Genomic DNA, 19511 nt, shown 5'->3' with positions numbered 1-19511 from the left:
AGTTCTGGCTTGGTCTGATCTGGGCCCCCCTTGCTGGTCCTCCTGTCTCTCCAGGGTATCCACAAAGCTCTCCTTCAAGACCATGGTTCAAATGCGTCCATTTTCTTCCTGGATGCTTTCTTCACTGTCCAGAGCTGCCAATTAGTGTTCAGCTGGGTGAGACAGACATGGGGTCTTGAATCAGTTAAGGCCACATTGTACACTCCTAATTTCCCCCCTGACTTGTATACGCTCAGTTTGGATTTTGTTTCCCAGCTGTTGCTCAACTCTGGCAAAGAGATTCCTGTGTCTGCAATGTTAGCACAGTATGTTCTTATTTCTCTGAAGGATGCTGTTGCAATATCACAGTCTGCTTTATGCTACTTTTGAAGTCTCTGCAGAATTTGGATTGAATCCAAATATACTCATAATTAAAGTAGACCCATTCATATGAAGGGGTTTGCTGTAAATGTGGTTACATCTTGTTTTGACCCATGTAAGAAAGGGTCCTAGGGAGTGAACTAGAAGTGGCATTGAATGCGTTGAAAATGCAAATTTTTAGAACATGCAAATAGCAACTCCTGAGATCTCACTCTGTGTGTGTGTGAGAGAGAGAAAGACAGAGAAACTTATCAGGGTCCCAGCAGGTGGAGAAGGGGACCTTATCTGTGTCCTAAACAAAAACTTTCTCTTTGAAGTTGCTATTTGCTTTGGGAAGAAATCGGTCACTGACAGCACTTGAAAGCAAGAATTTTCACCAACTACAATGGGGAAAGGAAAGGATTAAATGTAAACTTTCTAGCAGCTATTACTTTAAAAAAACTAGGCATATAACGTGCAATGTTGCTTTGAATGTCTGACCCACAGATGTTCTTTAAAAAGCGGTGGTAAAGACTACAATTTGCTGAACTTCTGTCAGGGGCTGCAAGCAGTTAAAGAGAAAACGGCAAGATTTTCACAGGCTCTTAGCTTGTTTCGGCAGGCCAAGTGCCTGTTTCATAAATCCTGACTGCTTTTCCTCTCAGCATCCAATGTGAAAGCAGAGCCCACCAGTAGACAAAATGCCAGGAAAGGTTCTGTCGTCAACGTGAACCCCACCAACATCCGACCACAGAGCGATAGCCCAGAAATCCGCAAATACAAAAAGAAGTTCAATTCCGAGATCTTGTGTGCTGCATTATGGGGTAAGTAAGCTTGTCGGAAGCAAATATCAATAGAGAACGATGTTCTTAGGAGAACTGATACCGTAATAAATCAGTTTTCGGGGGCAACCATATTGTCATATGATGTAATGTGTGTCCGGCTTTGCATGTCCTCATTCCTACCCACTGCATGGTCTTGGCCAGACTGCCTGTAGTACAGCTGAGGCTGGGAAGATACCCAGTCAGAGCCATGCAGAGCAGTGTATGCTGAGGCTGTCTGGCCGAATAAGGAGAGCTGTCCTGTCAATGAAGCTTGAGAAACTGGACTTTTTAAATACCCATCATTTTAATAACTAAATTAATAATTTAAACAAAATCAATAATATTTTATACAGGCACTTTTTCTTTCTTATTCTTCCTTTATTTATTTTTGAATTGCTATTATTGTTTGCAAAATTGCTTTTATTGGATGGTTTAATTGTGTTTTATATCATTGATTGGTTTTTTGTAAGCTGTCCTGAGGCTTGGGCAAAGGATGGGTTAGAAATATTTTAGACAGATAGATAGATTAGATAGATGGTGCTGTGCCAGCAACAACTGGACAGCCGCTGTGCCATCTCCCATGTCGTGGGTGCAAGTCTGTTCTTGCTTCATCTTCCCAAGTAAAGCTCAGAGAAAGGAGGTCTTCAGCTAGCGGGGGGCCTTGTGCATCTTCCATTATGGGCAACGGTTTAGGAGCATGGCCATCTCTGATGGCGATGCTCCGTGCAGGGGATCCTGGGAATGGTGGTGAAGCTCTGGAGCTGGCCGTGGTTGCTGCAGACTCCCCAGCTGGGGCCCCTTCCAAGGGCCACAGCCTCAGGCTGCTCATTCAGGAGAGTCATACAGGCATTGGTGGAGTCCTCTTTGTTGTAAGCTGGTTGCCTTCTCCTGCTAAGCAGATCAGGACAAGGTTTTTCAAACTGATGGTCTTTGTTGGGTTAGGGTTGACCAGCTAGGATGGCTTTGTGACACAAAATAAGATTATTGCAGAAGTCAACAAAGGACATGAGCCAAGTTAGAATACTGGCCATTAGGGAAATGCAGCTTAATGATAAGAAGGCGCTTCCAAATTGAATTGTTCTCTTCCCTTCCAAACCAGAAAGAGCTGACCTTACCTTCAAGGTGGACCCTGCTGCTTATGGGGCAGTCACGTGGAAGTCTGACATTTCTCCGTTGGTCTGCCCTCTTAGCCTGACACCATATGATCAGACTACCAGTGTTAAGTCCATCCCTCCCACTTCAGCTTGTCCACTAAACCTTCCCATAGAATTAGAAACTGTCTGATTCTCAAGGACGGGCTGACATGTCTCTAGATCCATGGTCCTTGAGCAAGTCAACTGAGAATTCTGACCCCTCATCCATTTATGAATCAGCTTCTGAATCAACAACCATTAAAAACTGTTTTATAGGAGGAGTGAACCCAATCCCTACACTCCTCCTCTTAGGAAATTGTGCCTGGTTCTCAGCTGAGTCATTGGCCTGCCATAAAATAAGCAAAATGCATAGTAATACTGGCCCTTGACGCAAGGCTTCCTACATGTAAGTAGAGTATAATCTGCCAACTGCAGGGCTAGGGTGCCCGTCTTTTAAAGATCCATTCTCATTATTGATGCCTCCGTTCCCCATTGACTGTAATTTTCCATCTTCCTGTCACCAGCCAATACAACGATAAGCTCCATGAAGCCAGTGTGATATTTTACCCACACTCTTCTGCCTTGACTTGAGCCTTAAATGAGAAACAAAATAAATGAATGAAATGCGAGAAAGAAATTATCCCAGGAAATGTAGATTTACAGTTTACAGTTCTCTGGGTTTCATTTGATGTATGTTTGGAGGAGGCCAAGATTTTAAATTAAAAACAGAATAGCATAGCAAAGCTGATAATGATATGTGTGCTGAGGTGAGGAACGTTATGTTCTTACTGGGCCGTTGCTAGTATTTCACTACATTTTCTTTCTGTTCTATGCAATACCTTATGCCATCTCATTATTTCCACCAAAACACACTGATAAGAAACCTTATCAAACATGGAACCAAATGGAAGCTTGCCTGTAGGATATCAGTCCATCAGCACTTCCATTGGCTCAAGAATAATTCTTTGTAGACAAACAAATTCTTGAGTATTTGGAAAACAACAGGGTGCAACCCTTTGCATGTTTAGACAGACAAAAGTCCTGGAATGCCCTGCATCCCTCCACAGCCAGCCATACTGGGAACTGTAGGACTTTTTCCTGTCTAAACATGCCCAGAATTGCACCCTTAGTGATGTCTGGGGAGCTCAGGGATTCCCACTCTAAGAAGATCTGCAAGAGCTGTTGAAATTATTTCTGGCTCTTCCAAAATCCCTCAGAAGAGTCTCTTGCATGGGACTGGACCACCAAGACTATGTCACAGTATCATTCAAAGTGAAATTTCAGTGACAATTCTGAAGCTCAGAGATGAATACTCCAAAATGGACCCTCTCTGTTGCCTAACCCTTACATGTCCACACCTTGGCTTTTCCTCCAACACCTTGCATGAAGAGCACTGAAAGGGGAGACCTTCTGGATCAGACGTAAGGTCCATCTCATGAGGCCTCCCTTTTAATCAGCCAGGTATTTCCGCAGGACATGAAGGCAGCTGCAGCACTCCCCCTCTCCTGCTCCCCACCAACACATGCAGTGTCATGGCGGCTCTGGGCACATTTAGCTGCCATGGGTGCTAACAGCAAAATTCTCCCAGGAACTGAATCTTGAGCCTGTGTGGCGTAGAAGTTACGGTGCTGGCCAGGGACTTGCAAGGTTCGGGTTCTAGTTCCCGCTTGACTGTGAAGCTGACTGGGTGACATGGGCTGGACACTTACCCAGACAGGGTTGTTGTAAAGATAAATATGAAGGGGAGTATGAGGCACAGATATGCTCCTTGGAGAAAAGGCAACGGAGTCCCTGTGAAATTTACTCCGCTTAGCCAGAGGCTAACAGGAGGTGCTGATCATCTCCATTTCTGAGGCTGTGAGCCAGCGCTGTCTGAAGATGATTCCATGGTCATGTGGACAGCATGGTGTCCTGGAGTGCTCTAACCTTCCCACCGAGGTGGTACCTATTTATCTGCTCGCATGACATGCTTTTGAACTGCCAGGTTGGCTAGGAGCTAGCGGCAAACAATGGGAGATCACTCCATCTGGTGGAAGCTGGGCTTGAACCGCCGGAGTGCCAACCATTTCTGGTCAACAGTTCCAGTGTCATTAAGCTGCTGCGCCACCATTTAGAGAAAAGGTGGGATAGAAATTGTAAGGTACAAGTAGGTAATTATGTAGCCAAACTGACAGCACCCACACTGAAGGGAGAAGGCAAGGAAGAGACCCCAGAAGAAGACTGAGTGAGCCCAAAGAAGACCAAATGAGTTTGGTAGGCACAGAGTGGAATGGAGTATCCTGGAAGGGGGCATGGCTGGCTGGCTGGCTGGCTGGCCGGCTGGCCGGACAGCAAACATTACCGCTGCAATATCCTGTTCCTGCTGATTGTGACTAATTGTCGTTGGTAGACTTGGCTGCCCAATCCAGGGCTCACCTGAGCTCCTTTGCTACTGTCAGCTGCAGCTTCTGACAAGCCATGAACTTCTCTGCCTCCCTAGCACTGCACCACTGCTGACACCCTGAAGAGAGGACTGCCGTATCTCGCCCTCTGGGGTTTTCATGGGGCTTCAGTGGTCCTGTGGCCCCTGTGCAATCTTGGCACACTTATTTATTTGTCTCTTTGTTTTCAACTGTTTTAGACCATCACTTACTGAAGTCTTAGGACAGTTTAACTGTAAGACATAAAATAAAATAAAACACAGCATCGTTATCAATTTCTGACAATAAAACTCATATTAAACTAACAATCAAAAATGTTGGGAAAATAAAAAGGTTTTAGCCTGGTGCTGAAAAGAATAAAGTCACAGTGCCAGGTGAACCTCTCTGGGTTTGTCACGGGCTATGGAGGAGATCATGTTCCAAAGGTTCTCATGAAGCCCCCGAGCATCCCAGTGACAGCTGCTCTGAACGGACCTGCCATGTCCTTTCCTGCTGCTGCAAATGCCACACCTGCCGGAGGAGGAAGTGGGCACCCTGGCCTGGCCTGGGCCCTGGAGAGCAGCGGGCAGCTTGGATGGGTTGGCCCTGGTCAAATTCAGCCTTTAGATGGACCATCAAGGACAAGCCCTAACAAAGACATGAGCAAGGATGCATTTGTTCCCTCGCCGGTCCAAAAGCTGGTCAAAGCGGTCCAAATGGCCTCAGTGGGTTTCGCCCTCATATGGTGCTTTTGTGCATTCACAGGGGTGAATTTGCTTGTGGGGACGGAGAATGGACTGTGGCTTCTAGACAGAAGTGGACAAGGACGAGTGTACTCGCTCATAACCCGGAGGCGCTTCCAGCAGATGGACGTACTTGAAGGACTCAACGTACTAATCACCATCTCAGGTTGATCTGGTGGCTCTTCCCATCTGCCCTGTTGTAGGACCAGAAGCAATTGCAAGGAAGGGAGACCATATGTTGGGCTGCAACAACTCCCTGGTCCTTTCTCATGCTTCGATTGTCCTTGGTGTAGATGCAGTGCAAACTGTTTCATTGCCTGCTTAATTTGTAGACCGGTCTGCAAGACTGATAAAGTACACCAGCAGGTACTTCAGATCCAAAAGGATCTGGACAGACTGTGGAAGTGGGTGGGGGACAACAGGATGTCATTGAATGTGGATTAGTGCAAGGTCTTGCACTTGGGAGTCAGGTATAGGTGCCATAGGTACAGGAGGGGGGCACATGGCTGGAGAGCAACACTTGCAAAAGGGATCGTGGGGTACTTGTCAGCAGTGGGCTAAACAGGAGCCAACAGTGTGACGTCGTGGGTAAGAAGGCAAACATCACCCTTGGCTGTATAGACAGAAGTGTGGCTTCCAGGTCAAGAAAGGTGTTACTCCCACTCTGCAAGACTCTGGTGCACCCACAACTGCAGTACTGTAACCAATTCTGGGCTCCAAATGATAGGAGAGACATAGATAGGTTAGTATCAGTTCAGCACCGGGTCTCAAGGATGGTGTCCAGTTTGGGGTGTGGAGTGACATATGAGTTGAGATTGAGGGATCTGGGTCTTTTCAGCCTGGAGGGGATTTTATAGCAACATCCAGGTATGGGAGAGGGTGTCACAGAGTGGAGGATCATGGCCTGTTCTCCCCTGCAGTGGAGGAAAGGGTGCAGTTCAATGGGGCAAAGCTCAAAGAGCTGTGATTCAGGTTGGATGCCAGGAAGTACTTCCAGATGGATAGGACCTATAGGTTGGGCTTCCACAGGAGATGGTGGCGGCCCCATCACTGAGCATGTTAAAGGAAAGACTGGGCAACCATATGTTGAATGGAGTCAGCTGGAGCTGGGGGCCAGACTAGATGGCCCAGGAGACCCCGTCTGACTCACTGTGCTTATATGTTTCTATCTTAATAATGGTTTAAATCCGACCTCTTCATAGTATGAGTCATGGAGCGTTTGTTCATTTAACTCCGACTCCGCCCCTGCCCTGGGAATGAATTCAGCAGCCATAAAGTTATTCCTCCTTGAGCACAGACGAGGCATGTATGTGTGAGACGTTGTTGGCAAGACGGTTTGAAACTGGGGACCTGTTAGTGGGCAAGAATATATCTGAGGGGAAAGGGGAATAGAAAGGGTGGTGGGACTCTGCATGCGGGGATGCAAATGACGTGCAGTGATCACTTGTACTGGAACGAAGTATTAGAGAAAGTTTGCGCAGTCTTTCAAGCTACGCAGCGCTTTTCATGAGGTAGCACGAGAGGCAGCAATTAGTTCAGTCACCATGACTATTCTAGATAAGATCCAGGCCTCTCTCAAGTGATGGTTTATTGCTCAGCAGTAAACCAGATTTTTGCAAATAAATCCAAATAAAAATGAAGAGATGCATAATATCAGCATATAGTGCGGTGGGGAGAGAGGGATAAACAGATCAAACAGGCCAGTGCAAATTTAAACAGAAAAAAGGGCTTCAATTGGGCATGCTGGGAGTTGTAGGTGCTTTTCCATCCACATTTGCATAGGATTGTACCTTAAATATAATAATCCCCATGTGGAATGATATCTCTTTATATAGCAACAGTTAATTAGCCATATTTTGTTGATGATTAAACCATACACACACACACACAGAGAGAGAGAGAGAGCGAGAGAGATGCACATGGAATGGGTTATAACAAAAAGCAAAATCTAGAAATACATAGAAGTACATTCTCAACTTCTAAAATATGCTTAAAATCCACAAAATTGAAACAAGATGAATAACGCTTGGATGTGAAAGGAGGAATGGTGCTTTTCAAGACAGGGATTATCCAGGAGGTGTTGAAGGAAGGAGCTATTGCATGAAAAACAAGAATGGATCAGCAAACAGATTCAGAGTGATGGATCATTTCACATGAATTGTTGGCCTGCAGACAGAAGCTTTAGCAGAAAAAGAGAGGCTTTTTTCCACAGTAGAAAAATTAATTGACCAGGTTTTCCAGAAACCTACTGCAACCACATTATGGTAACCTGCAAGGGGGCACAGTCAGTCTTTCTCTCTCTCTCTCTCTCTCTCTCTCACACACACACACACACACACAGATTACCAATATTAACAAACTCCCTCATAAACAGGATGGAAAGAATTTGAGCTTAAGTGTGCAGTTCTGTGCATGTTTGGACAGAAAAAAGTCCAACAATTCCCTGGGTGCCCCAGTCCAAAGCAACTTGCTCCTTTGATGCAGAACTCAACTCGAAACTGTTTCCACCTTCCTTCCATGTCGCTGGTACAAGACTGTCAAGTGCAACTCGCTTCTCTGCTGTTTTTCCAACAAATGCTAGGTAAAAAGAATAAGCTACGGGTCTACTACTTATCCTGGCTACGAAACAAGATCTTGAGGAATGATCCCGACGTGGAGAAGCGGCAGGGATGGGTGTCAGTGGGAGATCTTGAAGGCTGCATTCACTATAAAGTGGGTGAGTGCCCTCCATTCTTAAAGGCGTGCTAGGGCCCAGTTCGTTATTATTACAGCTATTACACTTTTATACCACCCCGTAGCCCATTGGGCTCTCTGGGCAGTTTACAGGTTTAAAAATATACATAGGAACCGCACGATTAAAACAAAATCCAAGTAAAAATACAGAGTTTGGCAGTGGCAGCAGTGATGATAGGCTGATGAGCATGGTGTCAGCTGCCCAACGCCCGAGCCCCTCAAAAGGTCCCCCCATGGGAGGGCCCGCCCCTCTCTCCCCACAGCCCTCTAAATCTATTTGGGATTCAAGCCCAGAGCGCTCAGAAGACCAGGCACAGCCCGGATTTGATAGTTCCAGAGCAGGGCAATGGAGTCTTGACTCACAAGGATGCCGACCACCCTTACTAGCAGTGATGGTGACATCATTTTCCAGACCTCGAACCCTGAATTTCCTGCTCTCCGTGAGCTTAGCTTCCCCAGTGTGCAGCCGGGTGAAGTTAATTTCCCCAGCAACAGGAGACAGTTCCCTGCCACCAGGCAAAGAATTTGGGGGGCTTTTGCCTTGGCTGGGCAACTAATGAGCTCAACAAGAGACCTGCCCCTGGTGGAAGTGAAAGCCACTGTGGCTCGTGTGTTGATATGGCTTCATGCAGCAGCCTGAACGCGGGGCTTGACTTCCGTGGGGGCAAGGCTATGGGGCTGCTGCAGTGAGCCCTCGTGGTGGGCTCTGAGTTTCCTCTCCTGCGCATTCAGCATCTGCGCCCCTGGGCAAGGAGATCCCGTGCCACACGCACGGTTCTCCTCGCAGCCCCAGAGCCAGCCGTGGCAGCCCCATCCCCCGAACACCCTGGAAGGAAGCTGCCGATACGGAGCTAGATGAACCAAAGGTCCGGCCCATTAGCAGGAGGCACCGGATCACACCATCAGGCTGTCTTCCCACTTTCTGTGACTATTCCGTTTAAAAGACAAACCACCTGTTACTTTCCAGTGAAATACGAGAGGATCAAATTCCTTGTGATTGCTGTGAAAAATTCAGTTGAGGTCTATGCCTGGGCTCCTAAACCATATCACAAATTTATGGCTTTTAAGGTAAGTACACAGTACAGATTCAAACTTTTACTATAGTCTGATTTGTTTGTTTTCCAAAGTATAATTCTTTCCATGTCTCTGCTCTTCCTAGAATTATAGAACATAGGAAAAATATTAGAAAATAGGTCTAGTAGTGGCAAAGACCATAACCGTGGGCATTGCCGCCCCATTAAAGACCTCTCTGCTGCAAATTCACTTATAAATTTTGTAATTTTTAATTTTATAATATTAGTCAGTTTAAATCATTAAAAACTGGCATATGAAAGAATTACTCTAAAGCAAAAAAGCATGCTTTTGTTTTGGGATTATGCATATATATGGTAGGTACCATAGAAGAGTTTCCCACCCACACACATTATTTGTTTAGTGAGTTATTTCTGCATTTATGTACCACTTTTGAGGACCACGAGCCCTTGCAAACAGTTCACAATCGTTTTTAAAAAATAAGCTTTTCCATGCCAAGTAAAGAACAGAACTGAAACCATCCTGTTCAAGAAGGGCAGTCCTAAACCCATGCATCTCCTTCTTTAATGAGAAGGAGATGGAATGGAAGTCTTTAGGGCCCACTCAAAACTCACAAAGGAGACCACTCACTCTGCGTGCCATGGATGGAAGTTCCATGGAGGCAGCACCATCTCTGAAAAGGCCCCACCTCTCACTCCCAGCAGTTTCATAGGTCTCAGTGGTAGGTCCACACTGGGAAACAAATGCCTCCTTTAAGGTGGCACTAGCCATTTGCATTCTTGATCATTAGTTATATTCCATATATTCATGGGGCACGGTCAGTTTCACCAAGGAAGGTCCCACATCTCGGTGGTGGAGCTCCGGCTATGCAGGCAGGGTTCCCGCCCTCTGTCCGTCATGTCTCCAGTTAAAAGATGGATAGGCTCTTCCTCTGACTCGGCAGGCATGCTTGTAATGAGGAAGGGAAACTACAAAGCAGCCCTCATTTCAACAAGGTGTGTAATACCTGTTCTTTTCTTGTTCCAGTCCTTCACCTCACTGCATGAAAAACCACTGTTGGTTGACCTGACTGTTGAGAATGGGCAGAGGTTAAAAGTCATCTATGGCTCTCTGGTTGGATTTCACGTGATTGATGTGGATTCTGGATCCGTGTATGATTTGTACCTGCCAACACATGTAAGATACTACCTTTCCATCTTTAACAATGATAACCTCAATGAATATTTCAGTCTGTAGGCCCCAAAGGCTGGGTTCAGACGTCACAACAAATAACCCTGCATGTTTTCCATGGTGTTTGTGTGTGGGGGGGGGGGGGTTGCCTGGGCATGTCTGACAGACAATCAATGGTGGTTTCTTTCCCAATGCCTAAAATCAGACCGAGGGTACAAACTCCACATGCTTTGTGCAAGCACTGAAAATATTGTGTCCTAAGTCACCAGACAAATCCCGGAGCAGAATATTCAAAGGGGATGCAAAGGCCTGCGGGGTTCGTAAGTGAGGATGCCACCTGGAGCCCAGCCTGGAATGCTGCTGCTTCCCTGCAGCACAGTTTGGGGAGGAAAGGTTTTGCTGCAGAGAAGCAATGAAGAGGAGCATTTAATCCCTCCCAGCTGCTTCTTCCTGTACTTCTTTTCTCCTGTTGTTTTCCCCTGCCATGCACCCCCAGGCATGTGTTTCTGTCCTGGAGTCTGAAAACCCAACTATGCGTGGTTATAAAGAGAAGACAATCATATAAGTGCAGCCTGTGTTAGACGCTGCTGCTAAATATCGTTTCTCCTTCGGTCTCAGACCTAGAGCAAAGAACTGCAGGGATATGCCAAACACAGTGAATGTTGCAATGGGGTCCAGTTTTTAGAATTGTATGCTCTTTTTTCTTGGGTTGTATGTTCCCAGGGTTCTGGTTTCCTTCCCCTGCCCCCCAGCAAATTGCCATTGTGGTGTTGTTGTTTTTAGCAAAGTTTCCCTGAGGTCCTTTCTATAGAAGGCTGAAGTTGCCTGTTTGAACACTGTTCATTGTGGCACCGTCGAAGAGGTACCCAACTGTATCAATCTAAGCTGGGTTTGGCACCCTCCGTCGCTTGACGTTATGGCATTTTATCTGGTTCTTCTTCCAGGAAGCCAGGCATGGGAGATGCGGCCCCATCCAGGCCCCACCATCCCTGTGAAAAAATTGTGAAGGGCGGGGGCACAGCTCCGGGGCAGGGGCCTTGCTTTGCCTGCAAAGGGCCCCAAGTTCAATCTCTGGCTTCTCCACCAAAACCGGAACCCTGGAGACCTGTTGCTGCCAGTCAGTGTTGACAAAACCAGGCCAGATGAGCCAAAGCTCTGACTCAGTATAAGGCAGTCCCTGATGGTCCTATAAGGTCAACTAGGCTAAAGGACAGGGAGTGCCATGGCTGAGCGGGTCCCATCAGGGCCAGAGCCCTGCCGGATCAGGCCTCACGCCCATCCAGCACAGCATGCTGCTCACACAGTGGCCAACCAGCTGCCCCACAGGTGAAACAAGGGTGCAGCAGCACCCTCCCACTCATGATTCCCAGCAACCATCATCCACAGGCCCCATCCTGGAGGAAGCATATAGCCATCCGTGGCAGCCATGGATGGCTCCTCGTGCCCCTCCTCCAGTGTGTGTCCCGCCTCCTTCTCAGGCCATCGAACTTGGCAGCCATCCTAACATCTTGCAGTCTTGAATTCCAGTTTCCCTCTGCATGGTGCGAAAAGGTCCTTCCTTTGGCCTGTCCCAAATTCCCCACCTGTCAGCCTCACAAAGTGACCCCACTGCATTCAAGTCTTATGACATCTCTCCCCCTGCACTTTCGCCACGCCATGCCTAATTCTGCAGCTCTTGCCTTTTTCTCCCGTCACACAATCTCGGTGGTTGTAACCTTTCCTCCTGGCGGAGTTGCTCCTTGATTATCTGGCTGTCCTTTCCTAGTTCTAGACCAGTACTCTGACCACTGCATGGCACTTCCGGTATACTTGCTTGCCAAGAGTGAGCTCTGCACCTCGCAGGGCTGCTGAGGCAAGGGAGACAGGCCTCTGTCTCCAAGGGGCCAGGAAGGGAGAGCAACGGACGCGCAGAGGAAGGGGTGCGTCCCGAACTTGCTTCTGCTTGGGGCAAGGATTGATGGGGAAAGCTGAAAGCAGAATAGCCAGGGGCCTGAGTGGGGATTCAAAGGAAAGGAAAGGAAAGGAAAGGAAAGGAAAGGAAAGGAAAGGAAAGGAAAGGAAAGGAAAGGAAAGGAAAGGAAAGGAAAGGGGGTGGCACAATTGAACAAGCAGCATTACAATGGCAAGGCAAGGGGAAACGGTCACCATCTCAAAATAAAATAAAATAAAATAAAATAAAATAAAATAAAATAAAATCAGTGTTGAGCTGCAAATTCCCAGTTTAATTATGTGCATGGAAGAGTGATCTGTTCCCAGCTGAACTTCTCAATAGGGGAGTTCCCCTAGGAGAACGGCATCTCCGCTTCTGCTCACTCACCCACCCTAGGATGGCATGGGCTAAAAATACGTGCTTCACCCCCCACCCCAGTGCAGGGACTGAGACAGGAGCGCTGCCACTGAGCTGGGCTGTAGCTGCTCGGGCTCGGCGACATTGGCAGGGTCCAGCTTCAGGAGACCGGCTATGATATCCTTCGGGAAGCTTGTCCCAGGCTCCTGGTAGAACAGACCCACCAAGCCTAGGCAGACTGGCTGGCTGACTCCCCCTTCCTCACCTGCGCTGCTCCCTGCCTCGCCTGCTCATGCGAGTGATACCAAGACAGCGCATTAAAATTGCTTTCCGACTCTGGATCCCTGTTCTTGTTTTACGGATTGTGGCTGCTGAGACCCTGGACTGCATGGCTGACCTGGGTGCCTTGAGTTTGGCAAGTAGCAACCCCTGCGGTTTCCTGAGGGTTCATTCGCAGCGATAAGGTGGCAGAGCATGGCATGCCCTTTCTGCGGGGAGGAGTGTCTTTTAGGGCTGCATGTGTCTGCCAATTCCAAAAAAATGTTCCCCTTTCCTGTGAAAATGCCAATTGCAAGCTGTCTCATAACTGAATTAGAGATTCAAGGGATAATCCTTGTTCTGCCATTGCAGAGGAGGAGTTAGGACTGTTTGCAGAACGGGTTTTATGTTAAGTTTTCCTAAAGAAGAGCCCTCCCCGCACACCCCACTCCAAGCGTGCTTACCACAAATCCTCTCTCTCACAGGGGAGGTGTGCTGGGGGGTTGCGAGTTACATATTCTAAATTGCTTTAAGCTGTTTGAATATTTTATGGTGTGAACCAGGAGGCTTTTCTGGATGTGAATAGAAAGCCTGCTGAAGAGATTTTTAAGCACTGCTCGGTTTTCCTCTGGGTGTAGGTGTGTGTTGTTAATGTGCATTGTATATAAACCTCTGAATGACCTCGGAGGAATAAATCTCTTTCAAGGGAGTGAGAGGCAGTTTCCAGCAGTCAGGAGCCTGTGTGGACACTCCCTCCAGAACTGTGTTTGTGTAGCCGGGGCTGCCACAGGCTTCATCAGCAAACACAGTGTCTGGGGCAACAAAAAGGACCAGGAGGCACTGTGCCCCCCCCCCCCCAGTTCAGGAAATGTGGCCAGTGGAACTTGGCTGCAAAATGATTTGGGCTAGGCACATGGCTGCTGGGACTTGGGGTCAAACCGAGCATGACTTTTTCTTTGGGTAATTATGGCTTGGGAGGAGATGTGGATCAGGACTAGAGAGTTTTGGGAAGGAGATCCATCATTCTCTCACCTGTAACCATTCCTGGCTTCAGTCCCTTTCCCCTCAAAGCTATTATTTGCTGCAGAAGTGGGAATGTACCTGAAGATGCCTCCACCTCCTCTTGCCCAGGGTGAATGCTGTTTTTGGAGGGGGGGGAGGGGGGTTTCTAAAATGAATGGCTTACAGAGAAAAAGGAATGTTCCCATTTTCCCTCCAGTATACACCCCTATACCCAGTCCCGATTCCTCCTAACTAGTTTTAACGAAGGAAAAAAATATATTTATTTGATTTTTATACTGCCCAATAGCCAAAGTCCTCTGGGCAGGTAACAAAAGTTTAAAAAGATATCAAGAATCCAGTCATAAATTCTCCCCATGATGTCTAGACTGACCCTCTGCTATTCATTTACTCATATTTATTTGTACACTGCCTTTTTTCCTTTCAAGGAAGTCAAGGCAACTTACATCATTCTCCTTCTCCTCTCAGTCTTATTCTCACAACACCAACCCTGTGAGGTAGGCTGGACTGAGAATCTGGGACTGGCCCAGAGTCACCCACTGAGTGCCACAGCCAAGCAGGGACTAGAACCCGGGTCCTACACACTTAGCCGCTACACCAGATCGGCTCTCGGACTTTGGTGTAGGATGCCAGAGTTTGCTATGCAAATCTGGACAGTTCATTCTTTCAAACTGTTATCTATTCTTGTTGAGGTGAAAGCTTTCTTCTTGTTGAGGTGAAAGCTTTCGGTGCAGGATGGACATAAATGAAGAGCACATACCCCGTTCCCATACCCACCTTCCACCAGAAAAATTCGCAGAAGAAGGAAAGAGCCAAAATCAGCAATCTGCATGCAATAAAATACGTACAGGCAAATTTTATGTATGCTAAGTGTATGAAAAAGGTAAAATTTGGCTCAGCAAAGGGGTGGAGCGACATGACTTCTGAGTTACCCCATGCCATTCCATATTTGCTGCCGCTGGTGACATATTTTTACGCTATGCTCTGTAGCCCATCTGTTTATTTCAAAAGCGTAAATGCATTTATTTCTTCTCTCAGCCATGCCTTTGCTAGGTTGTACAGTGCTAAATTAAATCTGTACAGGGCTTTCTTTAAACAAAGGAGCCAAAGTCCCTTCTCCACACCCTCCTTAGATCAATGTCATCATCCAAGCAATCACTTCCAAAGGAAAGAATGTTTCATTAGAAAATGTTTTAAAAAATCCATTTCCAACAAACTGTAATCCAGAGCTTTAAAAAAACAAACAAACTGAAGAACAGTAAATATATGTGCTATTTCAAGAGGCGGGGGGATGAAGAGAGAATCTTGGTTCCTTCTAGTTCATATTTACTTTCAATATTACCTTAATGTTTTGAATTATTTAGACTGACTGATACAGTTTTCATAGTGATTGGCCTATAAATTTGTTTGTAAATGCTTTAAGTAAGATAATTGCTAAGTTAAAGTATACTTTACAATCTTTTTTATTATCTTGTTGCTACTCTTATTGTGTCCAAATTGCTCTTTGGTTTATTTTCACCACACGAGACTTCCAGAATACTAAGTGAAACATTGACTAGTGACCTGCTATACAATCTTTCGATATTTAAAGAAAGATAAAAATCCCTCTTTCCAGATGGCAGCTGTCTTGACATAAAAAGGGTATTTCTTTTCATTTGTATGATTGCTGAACCTGCAAAAAAGTATATAGACCATTTTCACAAAGGAAAATCTTTTTGTTTTGTTTTGTTTCTAAGAGCTCCAAGTCGGGTGGTTTTAATGCTCTGCCAAGATACCTAGATTGAGAAACGGTAGCTTCTAAAATGGTAGCCTCTTCCATGATATAAATCTTAACAACATATTATTCCAGATGCAGGGAAATATTCACCCACACGCCATTATCATACTTCCCAATACCAGTGGAACGGAGCTTCTACTTACCTATGAAGATGAAGGCGTCTACATTGACATTTATGGACACTTCTCAAAGGAAAATGTTTTACAGTGGGGAGAAATGCCAGCATCTGTAGGTATGTATGAAAAGGATACAGCTCTCCGAATCCCACTGCACCAGGGGAGGCCCATGCCAACAGGTATGGGATGTTAGTGTGTGTGTGTGTGTGTGTGTGTGTGTGTGTGTCAAGCTGAAAAGCCAGTGCAGGGTTTTGCAAAATTGGAAAATGTGAGAAAGAAGGTTACCAGCCTTCCCTATATAGAGAACCTACAGTATGTTTCAGGCATCTTAGTTTAAGCAGTGCACTCTGGAAGAGACCGGACAGAGGTTCATAAAAGTATACATGGAGTAGGGAAGCCAAGCAGAGAGAGGTTTTTGTTCTCGTCTTGCAATACTGGGACTTGGTGTCATGCAGTGAAGCTGCATGGCTGGAAATCAAGGAGAGACGAAAAGTAGTCCTTCTCCACACAGTGTATTGTTAATTTTTAGAAAGTGTTGCCCAGAAGGTGCCTGATGGCTGCCGGGGGGCACAGGGGAGGACAGAGCTAACCCACTTGTAAAACGGCTGCTATAGTTAGACATCACCACTTGCAAACTGCCTGTGTCCCAGAAAGCAAAGTGGTGAGGTTAAAACAAAGGCAAAATGCCCAAGAACCTCGGCACAAGGCAGAGGTGTGGTCTGAGTCCAGTCTTCTGAGCTGTTTTCTGTTCCGATACCCATTTCGCATGTGGGAAGCTGATAATACTCGGGGAACGATATCCGTGCACACACACACACACGCACACGCACACGCACACACTCGGTGTGCCTGGATTCACCACCTTCTGTCAAATTATAAGTTTATTTTGTGTCTTTAATAGACTGATTGTGATTCTTTCTCTGCTGTTACTTCCAGTAGACAGCATGAGCTGCATGTAGCATGGAAATGTCTTAGCAAATTCTGTACAAGGTTATCTCCTGTTAATTCACACTGGTCTAAATTAGAACTATACGACAGCCGTTAGGGTGCAGCAGGGAAGACACAGGGGAAAATGGGAAGCCTTGGCCCATGTGCCAGTGCCTGGGAACACAAGGTCTATCAGTGCCTCCAATCTTTCCACAGCATGGCATCCACAAAGGCCTGGTCTAGTCTTAAGCTGTCAGGGCTGTTGATAGCCTATTTGCCAGCATCTGTGCACCCTCGTCTAAGTTTGGCTTGGGTGGTTGCCATACTCTCCCAAAAGCACTGCAACTTTCCGTCCTGTTTGAAAAATAGGTTCATTGTGTTACAGAATTTACAGAAATGGAATTTACACAGTAAGGCAAGCTCCCATATGTCGCTTTCTTGATGACTCTGCAGTCACCCTTCTTTCCCTTTCCAGCAACCCCCCCCCCATAAAAATACTGGAGCTGTGAGGCATAATTAACACATGTCAAGACAATTCTACTCTGCGCCACATTAATGTTTAACACTGTGTATACGACGCTGAGTCTTTGCATCCCACAATCTTGCATTAGTGGCACGGTGTGAAACGATCGAAGATAAAAGGACCATCAGCCAGTCAGATTTCGGGGGGGGGGGGGGGGGAGAGAGAGAGAGAGAGAGACCAACTGTGAGGAATGCACTTGTCTGGGAGCCAGATTTTAAAATGCCAGGGGGCGGGGGACCAGCTCTCTCCAGAAATTGTTGGAAGACAGTGCTGTTTTTCCACCTTGAGCTGGAGTACAGCAAGCTGCTGGAAGGCCAGATCATTTGATTTTTATATTAAACCAACATTGCCTCCCAAATGCCACGGATGTCTGTCTGATCTTGGAGAGAAAGTACCAGGTCATGAATGGTGGAGGGAATTGATTGGCCTCTGTGTGGTCAAACCCAAGGCAACAAGAAGGATCAAACAGCTGTAACGAGTGTGTTAAGAAAAACCAAGACGACAGCCGCATTTTGAGTGACGGAGAGCGAACGTGCGCGCTGTCCTTTTATTCCTTCAAAATGATTGGAAGGCCATCTTCTCCAGGGATATTTTACAGCTTTGAATATGATCAAAGAGAATAGCTGAAAAAACCAGTCCAAATTCCTTCCAGCAGGAACACTTTGTCTCCAAGTTTGTTTAATCTATGGCAGTTGGGTCTGCTCATCTCTGAAGGCCCCTCGGAGGGTGAGAGAGGGCAGAACTAGACGGCGTCACATCCCCGGGGCTCTTTCATTCCCTCCTCTGCTTCCTTCTGCACTTCTAGTGTGGGTGCAGGACCAGAGGCACAGTGGCAGAATCTGGCCCTCCAAGGGCCCCAGTCATTCTCTCCGGAAGGCTGTGCCCCTTTGTAAGAAACGGAATTCGGTCCCAGCACTGGAAAAGATTCCTGCACTCTGTTTTGCTGCGCTGACCTGTGCCTCCAACATCACAATGTTGTGACTTTCTCTGTCTCCTTCCTTCCTACCACTGGGGGCCACATGGCCAGCATCAGGGCCAGCAGACCTGAGCCTGTGCCCCACCCAAAATTCCCCTAGACTGCTCTCCGTCTCCCCAAAGCGAAAAGCAACCAATAATGCTGAAGATGAAGAGCAGCAGCCTTTCTTTGTCAGCTTTTGGTCTGTCAGCTGAGTGGATGTTAGCGATAAAGATGAGCAGGAGCAAGAATCAGGGTGGGGGTGAAGCGGACCCACTGAGGGCACCCTGTCCAGGAAGCCTGCAGTGCAACACACGATGGTGTGGCATCTGGATATAGGCAAGTGATGATGGTACTGGGTGGAGAATTAGACAGGCATCCACCATTTGGGGTCGCAGCCCAGCCAATTGCAACAGCTAGCGTTGGCCGCAACAGCATCCATCTCGGTGTCGTTTCAAGTGGACCTTGTAGCTGGACAGGAAAGGAGAGCTGATGTCACCTCTGTAAAGTATTTATTTAAAAGCAGGCCAGGATCCAGCTGAAGGGGAAAAGCTTCTGGTTGCATGTAGGGACTCATGGGATGGGAGTGCTCCTTCGTGGGAAAAAAACATTTCCTCCACACAGAATGATAGATGTTTTAATCTATCCTTTCACAATCACAAGCTAATTTTCTGTATGTAGGGATTATTAACCAGTCAGTCCTAGAGAAGATCAAGCCTGACTGCTCTTTAGAAGGCCAGATACTGAAGATGAAACTCAAATACTTTGGCCACCTAATGAGAAGGAAGGACTCCCTGGAGAAGAGCCTAATGCTGGGAACAATAGATGGCAAAAGAAGAAGGGGACAGCAGAGGATGAGGCGGCTGGATGGGGTCGCTGAAGCAGTTGGTGTGAGCTTGAGTGGACTCCAGGGGATGGTGGAGGACAGGAAGGCCTGGAGGAGTGTTGTCCATGGAGTTGCGATGGGTCAGATGCAACTTCACGACTAGCAACAAGGGATTATTATCTTTTCCCATCTGAAATAGGGGAGGCACTGACGCTTTCCCTGCAAATAGGTTCAGCACTGTGCACAGTTCAGACTGAAAACCATAGTAGATACACTGCCCCGCTAAAATTGGATCCAGTGACCAGTGCTGCTCTGAAGTGGTCCAGGCCAGAAGTTTTACCCCCTCAAAGCCAAATGTCAGTGAGGTGTTTTAAAGTTGTTCTACTGCAAGAACACTTGGTCCAATTCTGACTGGGACCACCACAAGATGGAACTGTAGTCCCCCATCC

At 46.9% G+C, this 19511-nt stretch overlaps 1 protein-coding gene across 2 annotated transcripts in view; it reads left to right on the top strand.

Moving 5' to 3' along the window:
- The window catches only part of NRK (Nik related kinase), a 103363-nt gene that overhangs the window by 71964 nt on the left and 11888 nt on the right, over positions 1-19511 (top strand). For both annotated transcript variants that reach the window (XM_044427204.1, XM_044427205.1), the window contains 6 exons: positions 1005-1163; positions 5461-5604; positions 8020-8154; positions 9139-9239; positions 10230-10379; positions 15788-15947. In XM_044427204.1, the coding sequence (XP_044283139.1) occupies positions 1005-1163; positions 5461-5604; positions 8020-8154; positions 9139-9239; positions 10230-10379; positions 15788-15947 (849 nt within the window). The remainder of the gene's footprint in view (positions 1-1004; positions 1164-5460; positions 5605-8019; positions 8155-9138; positions 9240-10229; positions 10380-15787; positions 15948-19511) is intronic.

The sequence above is a fragment of the Varanus komodoensis genome, unplaced genomic scaffold, assembly GCF_004798865.1.
Source record: "Varanus komodoensis strain SLA01 unplaced genomic scaffold, ASM479886v1 scaffold18_3, whole genome shotgun sequence".
NCBI lineage: Eukaryota > Metazoa > Chordata > Lepidosauria > Squamata > Varanidae > Varanus > Varanus komodoensis.
The sequence above is the reverse complement of the archived record's forward strand: the minus strand, read 5'-3'. Positions and strand labels throughout refer to the sequence as shown.